The sequence below is a fragment of the Centroberyx affinis genome, unplaced genomic scaffold, assembly GCF_046629955.1.
Source record: "Centroberyx affinis isolate AG114_WGS23_722 - 3 ecotype Tasmania unplaced genomic scaffold, CSIRO-AGI_Caff_v1 ptg002642l_1, whole genome shotgun sequence".
NCBI lineage: Eukaryota > Metazoa > Chordata > Actinopteri > Beryciformes > Berycidae > Centroberyx > Centroberyx affinis.
The window spans coordinates 21,333-30,493 of record NW_027280834.1 but is presented as its reverse complement, the minus strand read 5'-3'; the positions used below and the strand labels follow the sequence as shown (position 1 = coordinate 30,493).

Genomic DNA, 9,161 nt, shown 5'->3' with positions numbered 1-9,161 from the left:
TAATTAAAGAGTTGAATGAGTGGAAACTATGTAAAGCCAAAAGGGTCACAATTCACTTCTCTTCCTTTGCTGTAAAAAAGCCGACATTTTTATTGGTTAATATGGCGAAGGAAGAAATGCAAATTCTGACCATTTTGGCTTTCCCTTATCCTTTACAAGCCAAAACAACTTGGATATTCATTTTTACGTTTTGCTCGTACTCAACTACCTTCCTCCTAGGTCTGAAGCCTCCGCACCAAAACACCAACTGCCTGTCTCAGACTGGGAAAAAAATCAGATTTTGGACTGCTGTCTCTCCAGTGGAGGAGTTACCTCATCACTTCAGTCAGCACAGCAGAGTCTCTCCACTTCCTGTATGGGGCTGAACGTTCATCTGAAAACACATCGGCAGCTCATGTCTGCCTCTCCCTGCTGAACCACAGCTTCCTCCTCTACTCACTCTAACTTAAAAAAAAAAATCCCATCTATTTCTTTCCTTTGCTCATTTCCTAGAATTCCTCTATCTTACATGATCATTGCAGGGTGCTGTGACCTCTGACCCTTGACCTCCTCACTACTGGTTGCTTGTCATATATGGTGATGTAGGAATTGAAGCTGATTCTACTGTTGCACTCATTGTACGTCACTTTAGATGGCTCAAATGTAAAATTTTAAATGACATCTTTCTGTGGGTCAGATCTTTTGCTGTCTGTCTCTCTCAGCTGCAAGAAATTCAGAGAGATCAGAAAACTGATGAGCTGTACATACTTAAATTCAACCAGACAGAAGAGAAAAAAAACAGAGATTGGAGCTGCTATGAGGAAGTGCCAAGCTATTAATCACAGGAAGTATATCTTTCTCTTTAAGAAGCGTTAGTTCAGACGCTTCGACAGTTGAGAGCGAGAGAACAAGATCGATAGACAGATTTAAAGAGACTGAGAGAAAGAGCAGAATGGCTGAATTCAGACGGACTAAAATCACTTTGTGTTTGATACTCGTGTTTCATGTAACAGGTAAGGCTGCATTAAAATTTATATTAAATAACAGATACATTATAAAACTGAACTTACTTACTACTTACTTATTAATATTACTAACTGTACTTTATTAATGGTCAATGATGCCATTTTTGTTAACATGCTGAGTGATTTGTTTAGTGAACTCTTTCTGACTTGTCAGGACACATTTGCAAACTTATGTTATACCCAAAATTTAGTGTTGTAGTACTCGAGATCGGTCTTGGTCTCGAGACCGGTCTTAAGACCACATTGTGATGGTCTCGGTCTCGTCTCGGACTCGACTGCATTTTTACTCGGTCTTGACTCGGTCTCGGACAAAGAGGACTCGGAATTTTATTTCAAGACCAGTCGAGACCACAAGTGCAGTAACATCACTACCTGCCGGTGCATTGTCTGATTTATTTATTTTTTACTGTGATTGGATATAAATCTTTCCCCCTTCAAATTGCAACCGATAACTTGGCTTATTTTAAGTTTGAAAGTTTATTAACCATTAAACCCTGCCACCCTCACCCACCCCCCTCTGAGCTGCGCCAAGAAAGAGAACGCAGGATACAAGAGGAGAGAGCACCATGTGTGGCTGAAGAGGAGAGAATGAGAATAATACAATTTGCCTACAGAAATCACAGAGAGTTTTGCAAAACAGTTCTAAGAACAAGCACCGATTCCATACAGGCACATGGCGCGTTCAATTCAACGCGCTGCATTAAAGCATTGCGACACAGTTATCGGTTAAATTATAATTTCACTAATGTTATTTAAATTCCACAAGGTAATAACGTTACCGTTAAAGTCTGTAGTGCAGCAGAAGACGTGTTATCAGGTTACTGTTTATACCGTTACTAACACAGGCGAGTAAATTGTGGAATTTTAAGTTTCACTTTCATCTGCACAGCGGGGCTCTGGCAGATTGAGTAGGGGAGAGCGGGGCAAGTTGTCACATTGGTCAAAGTCAAAACACTATAACATAAAAACAATTTGTAGCCTATACATGACAGTAAGTTTATGTTTCTTCTCATTTCAGGAATCAAAATAATTATACATTGAGACATAAAAGCAAGGGTCAGCTATAACCTGATAATAATTTTGAATGTTTTAGTGAAGCTATCTGCTCAGGGTGTTTTAACACTTTCATTGTGCCCACTGTCTTGAGCCTTTCCAAAGGTCAGTGAAATCGAATTGCAATGTTTCAAAGGATTGCCTTCTGTCACTGAGTACATACTGTACAGCCATTTGTATTTTACTTAAATTCCTAAATAATGCTTTCTTTCTTTTTGAATTTTAGCAGAGAAATGGTGTAAATGTTGAGCCATCACTCTGATTACATGGTCTTGAAAATGGACTCGCATTGGTCCGGTCTCGGTCTTGACTCGGTCTCGCCCCCCTTCGGTCTTGGTCTTGACTCGGTCTCGCCCCCCTCAAAGTCTTGGTCTTGACTCGGACTTGATACGCTCTGGTCTTGGTCTTGACTCGGTCTCGGTTTAGGTGGTCTCGACTACAACACTACCAAAATTATCTTCACTATGAAAAAATAAACTATGAACATACCAGCCTTATTCCCATTCTGATTAAATTAAAATTTCATAATATTTCTCTGTCATTTTCTTCACAGCAGTAACTGGACAACGTTCGCCCTCCTCCTATGTCAGAGATGGAGATGAAGTCACTCTGCCTTGTGAAAATGTGACACCCAGTCATGATAAATGTGACTATACTGCCTGGATCTTCAATCATTTTATAAATAAAGACACAGTAGAGCTGGTTACCGGTGGGAAGATTGCATCAAATCAGTTTGCCAAACCTAAAGCAGCCAGACTGAGTGTTTCAGCCAACTGTTCTCTGGTTATAAAGAAAGTCACAGTTGAGGATGTTGGTCTCTACACCTGCAGACAGTTCATGTCAGGACAAAGAATACGTCCAGATGCTGCAGTTTATCTGTCTCTTGTAAACAGTGAGTATTAACATTATAACCTATTCAGCTCAAACTGCCTTCTTGGAACAATATACTAAAACATTATAATAATTCTGATTACAGTAATGTAGTTAATTTTCCTGCTATTGTCTTCCTCTCACAATATCTCCATCTTCAGCAGTGACTGAACAGGAGGACACCGATAAACTGATGTTGTCCTGCTCTGTGGTGAGATATGGAGAGTGTAGAGAGACACTGATGTGGCTGTATGAGGGTGTGAAGTGGAATAGAAACATCAGTAACATTCTGATATCACAGTCTACCTGCCACACCACTGTGTCCTTTCTGAGTTCTATTTATGTCAAAGAGAGATTCCAGTGTGAAGTGACTGATCGTCACAGTAGAACAGTTCAGATGTTTGACTTCACCTCTCTGTCCTCAGGTGAGAAAGCTTTGAGAATATGATAAGAAACTGTTTAAAATATCTGCATCTTGATATAAAAAATAACGAAAACTATCTTTCTTTTACTTGAAAGTTTCAAAGTAACCATGCAAAAGATTATTTTATTATTTCTTATTCATTTACTGGATATGATAAACGTGAGCTCTTGACTGACCCTATATTTTGTTGGGGCTTTGTTATTTCATTTGTCCAGGTACGAAAGCAACAACAACAACAAAATCAACAATAGCAACAACAACAAAAGAAACAGGGCCTAGAACCAAATCTACACCCAATTCCAAACCAGAAGGTAGTCACTTTCCATCTTGCATTACATATTTCCACAGTCCAGCCTCTCTCTCTCTCTCTCTCTCTCTCTCTTTTCTGTCACTCTGTCTCTCATCTTCTGTGATGGAAAATGTGATTGTTTGCTGAACTAGCCGATGAACGTCTAACACCTGTTTCCAAGGACAGCACTGAAACACACTGAAATTGACAGGCTTTTCAGTCCTGGACCCAAGTGCAGAGAACAGACAAGAGGCAGTGGAACAGTTCAACAGTTTTATTTTGAACCACAGGAAAAACTGGAACAGGCAGGGAGTTGAATACCTACCTATACTAACAAAAACTAATCTAATAAAATGAAAATAAAACACCAGCAAACTTACCTATCTCTAACTGCCGTAAGGATCACAGTGACAAAACTCAAAACTAAAACTCTGTCTAGAGCGCTATACTACCTGATTACACAAACTTGTGATGACGTGGAGCTGAGAACTGGACACAGAAGATTGGCGAAATGAGACCAAGACTCTGCAGGGCTGGAATGACAGAGAGGATTATAAAGGAGAACAGGAGAGCAGTGATAGGATGACACAGGCTACACTCTTCCCGTGAGTAATAGAAAAGATACTACACAATACTTCGCGTGGGTAATTGTCTTCTCCTGCCTCGTCTACCCGGACGCGCCGCTTCAGGACCGCGGACAGCGACGGTTGTAACAAGCACAGCTTTTAGAGATATTTCTTTATCAATTAAGGTTTTTTTTAACCAGAAGTTGGAATTTTGCACAGCGGTTTGCTTTCAGGAATCACTTACAGGACATGATGCAAATGATCAGAAGCGGGCGGTGATGCTGAAATATCACTAGCTGTAAAACTGAGGCGGTAAAACCTGTTTATGAATAAGGAAAATGCATCGACAGTCTGACACACTACCACCATGTTAACCCTGCTGGGGAGAATATGGGCCAAAGTATTGCTTATTTACAAGCAATTTTTGTATATTCATATATTTTTTGTTGAAGTGTATTGTGCCTACATTCAAGTTACAAATTACAACCACAAGTTATGACTTCTGTGTTTGTTAGAAAGTGAATGTGAAAAGATTATTTTCAAAAGAATTGCATCAGTAACATTCCAAAAACACAACTGTTTCCGACCTCAATGACAGAGCAATTAGATAATTTAAGATAATTTATAAGAACAGTTGTAACTGATGAAAGAAGTCTCACAAACACACACACACACACACACACACACAGAAAGTCACATTTTCACAACCGTAAAGTGAGTTTTGAAAGCCAGAACTCTCAGCAGCTGGCTGAGTAATCCTTCAGGCATTAGTTTTGATCAACAACTCTATCAACCCCCACAGATATATTATGATCATTTAAAATCTTACTTATTTCCCCTTTAACTTTCTTTACTGACATGTTTTTCTCCACCATGTTCCACAGCTTACACAGATTGCTCTGTTCTGAACTACGTCATGTTGGCTCTGCGTGTTGCAGAACTGTTCCTCATTACTGTAATTACTGCTCTTCTCATCAGAAGCTGGAGGAGAGCTAGAGGTGAGAGAATTCAGAACAATATTTGTAGGACTGATTAACATAAATCATAATTGTAGAATTTAAACAGTTCTCTCTGATTTATTTTTCCAGGGAACCAGACACCACCTGATGACAACATTGTGAGTTTAAAACAAAAAACTGAACTGACTTTAAAAATTAAATGTCTATGGTCAGGACTGTAAGGGTGATCGTAAAATGATCGTAACCTGCTGGTGGTAACTGTTCATTTTCATAGTTATCCATTACTGTAATGGCAGACTGTAACTGTCTGTCTGTATTTGTGCAGGTTTTAAACTCAGTAAGCGGTCCTGCAGTGAGCCAGTCTGGTCCAGCAGCCAGTCAGGAAGAGGTCAGATCATACAGTAACTGACCTTGTTCCCACAGGGGCCATTTTGAAGTCACTTCACACTCGGGGTGGGAAACTCTACCTCGAAGACAACATAAAGCTAGCGTTACTTCAACACATTAGTGTACAAGTGAGAACTTCAGATAAAACCAATGGTTCCCAAATTAGCAAGCAATCTTCAGAACTACAACAATTACTTGAATTTAGCAGGGAAGTCAGTTAGCTAGCTTACCAGCTAGTTAGCTACTAGCTAGCTACCTAGGCTAGGTTCCAGTTGCTACCTATTATGGTCCAAATACCTAAAATTTCAACTTACGTCCCTCCAGATTCTTGAGATCCATTCATTTCTAATACACTTTCCAGTGGAGAATCTGTAATAATTCTCCGCTTCCCAACTTGTATGATGTGCATCTTGGTCCACAACAGCAGGACAGAGCTGGGCTGTACTTGCTCTTCCATACGGTGACCAGACGTCCCGGTTTGTCCGGGATTGTCCCGGTTTCAAGATGGGTGTCCTGAGTCCCGACAAATATCTGTTAAACACTAAAATGTCCCGGTTTTCAAGATTCACTACCAAATTGTCCCGGTTTTCACCACAATTAAAATAATAATAATAGTATAATACTTGTTTTCAGCGCTTACATAGACGTTTATCATGTTCTGTCCCGCTCATTATTACCTAACCCAATCAAAAAACATAAACAATGCAACACATAAACTATGTTTTGGTGGATTTTTGGAGACAAAACATCATTTTTGGTTTGCTGAGGCTCTGTCCATGGTGTTGAAAGGTGCAGTCACTAGGTGTGCTAAGCGCTGAAATAATTGTCCCCCATCCTGATGAAAACGCCTATGGTGCGTGCATAAGCGCATACATGTGTGCGTGCGTGAACGTGCGGTACACTTAAGGGTCCCGGTTTGGGGGTTTGAAAATGTGGTCACCCTACTCTTCCAGGAAGAGTTTCCCACCCTGAGTGTGATGTAAATTCAAAATGGCCGCCCTGGGAATAAGGTGGATACATTCAACTCCAATACATTCAGTACAATTCTAGTCATTTCATAACATTTTATTTACAACTGACTTTTCCACAGATTAATTCATATTCATTTTATTAAGTATTTGATTTGTTTGAATTACAAAGTCAGTGTTGCTCAGAATGAGTCTGATTTCCATGTGGAGCAGTAGTAGCCTATAAGTCATAGAAGTGGACTTGTGACCAGAAAGTCCCTGCTTTGAATCCCTGGACTGGCTGTGACAGTTTGGGTTGTGAAAGTGAATGAGTAAATCTCTCTCCTCCCTCATTAACTATCATTGAGGTTCCCTTGAGCAAGGCACTAAACTCCAGCTGCTCCAGTGGAGCTGCTCAGCGGCCAGCGTTCAACTTTAACACTTGTACAGAAACTCATGTGTGTTGTGTTGTATTGTGCTGCATTACATTGTGTTGTGATTCACAGGTGCATAATGATGATGATGATGATGATGGTACAGTGAACTATGACGACATAGAAGCCCCTTCTGCCTCTGTCCTGTTCCACTGATCAACAACCTCCACACCAATGTCAACTAACCAGAGAAATAAGAGACCACAGCAGATAAATATCATCTTAGCACAATAGCTTTAGATTAGTAATTGTTTTCTGCACTTACAAACAGTAGAGGTTGTGTACTTTCAGGTGATGTGAAACATTCACACCTGAAATGATTTTGAAGCCAAGTAGTATAAGTTCAAAATTAAATAATCAAGGGCAAATCTCAAAGATCAAACTCTGAGACAGCTAATTAAATACTAACATTAAGATAAAGATGAATTTATTGGCCACTTTACACAAGTGAACGGCTTTCTTACATAAACATACCAAACATAGACATCTATGAATCAAGAGTATTAAATGAGGCCTTCAAAAAGACTGCAGGTATGAAAGTAAGGAGGATTATGTATTCATATTAAAGATGGGTATTTTTCTCTTTCTAGAGTACAGGTCATATCCTGACTTGGAGAAAGATATTCAAGCTGTTATTTCATCTTGTATTAACTATTATAAGTCTCTTTTATACAAGTGTGTGTTTTCCTGCCTCAGCTGTTTAGCTCTTTCTCATCTGCAGATAGTTCAGAACGCAGCAGATTTTAACTAGATCTAACAGGAGAGATCATAGAACTGTTTTAGTTGCCTTGAATTGGCTTGAAGTTGAATTTAGACTTGCTTTTAAGATGTTATGGATTGCTTTTGAAGTAAGAAGCTTAGCCTCAGTTTATATTACACAGCACAACACCTTATGTACAGAAGAACAGTTTTAGATTTTCCAAAAAAGCTCTTAAATTGTTCCAGAGTTTATTTTACAGACGGTGATCACGCATTTGCAATCAGACACTTTCAAACAACCTGAGAAAATTAGAAAAGTTTATATTTTCTCTATACTTCTAATTTTGGTTAACTTGCATTTAACAGGTAACTAGTTAACATTGTTATCATTATGCTGTAGTAGTACTGTTAACTTGTTTGTTGGGAGTCCAAAATGTTTTCTGAATTTCCAAAGTATGCTTGAATGAGCTGTGGGCCTTAATGGAGTCAGTATAGTCTTCCCTTTGTTATAGCTGATTATTGCTGTTCATTTATATTATCTGCAAATAAAACATTGTTTAATACTCAGTCACACATTGTGTATCGTAATTCCTCCATGTACTAATAGTGTCATGGCTTTCACAGTGGAAGGTAGAGATCAGTAGGCTACTATATGTTTAGAGTTTTATTCTATGCATCTCTTTTGGAGGGAAAAACCTTTACCTGAATTCTTCATTAAATGTCCCTCAATTATTGAGGATCCACATTGTAAAATGATCAGTGCTCAATCCATCAATGACTTAAGTTACTTACTTTCCTAAAATGTGCCATTGTTTTAATTTTGTGTTATAAAGAGTAGGTTGCCATGCCACCATCTTAAAATTATCCTGATGACTGATGCTGCGTTCACATCATTTCAGATTTACTGTATCAAGTCAGCCTCCTGGTGATAAATACTGTAGGACATGAGGCAGTTTTCTGTCGGCTCTGATATCTCCCACTTGGCTTCCTGAATTGTGGAAGTCTGTCAACACAGGCAGAAAACATGGCAGCCATGTCGGCAGTCCAAGGTAATAATTGCTCTTCGAGGAATCAAGTTGGGTGACATCTTTCTACAGTCCAGCCAGTATGATTAGTGGTTTGACGACTTCTTACCAGCAAGCAGTTGATGGACGGTGATGTTCAACTTCAACCCAAATAAGGACTAAATTAATGGCACGGTAAAAATTCATATTAAAACCATTTTGAACTGACATAAGAAAGACAGTTAGGTCTGGATTTCACAAACAATGAAGGCAGCAGCGATGGACGACTCCAGCCGTCGTCTGGACTTTTATTGTTGCGTTGTATTTACATGGCTTTTCAGCGTTGGTGCGAGCCGTCGTATCAACCTCAACATGTTTTCTGGGTTTTTCACAAGGTGAAGGAATGATGAGACAATGTAGATTACCTGAAACTGAGCTTCAGCATCACATTGTTTTCCTATCATACTTCTATTTTAATCCTTTTTGCTCCACACTTGGCAGCAGCACCAATGTCTTCTTTGGGGA

General features: G+C 39.3%; 1 protein-coding gene across 2 annotated transcripts; it reads left to right on the top strand.

Moving 5' to 3' along the window:
• Positions 1-860: 860 nt before the first annotated feature.
• LOC139657218 (uncharacterized) lies at positions 861-8,199 on the top strand. Of its 2 annotated transcripts, XM_071534981.1 has the most exons (8): positions 861-992; positions 2,611-2,949; positions 3,089-3,352; positions 3,567-3,662; positions 5,091-5,204; positions 5,295-5,323; positions 5,491-5,553; positions 7,006-8,199. In XM_071534981.1, exons 1-8 carry the CDS (start codon positions 932-934, stop codon positions 7,087-7,089), a joined length of 1,050 nt encoding a protein of 349 aa, XP_071391082.1. In that variant the 5' UTR covers positions 861-931; the 3' UTR covers positions 7,090-8,199. The 2 variants fall into 2 exon arrangements, with proteins under 2 accessions (XP_071391082.1, XP_071391083.1); XM_071534982.1 differs by lacking the exon at positions 5,491-5,553.
• Positions 8,200-9,161: the final 962 nt, after the last annotated feature.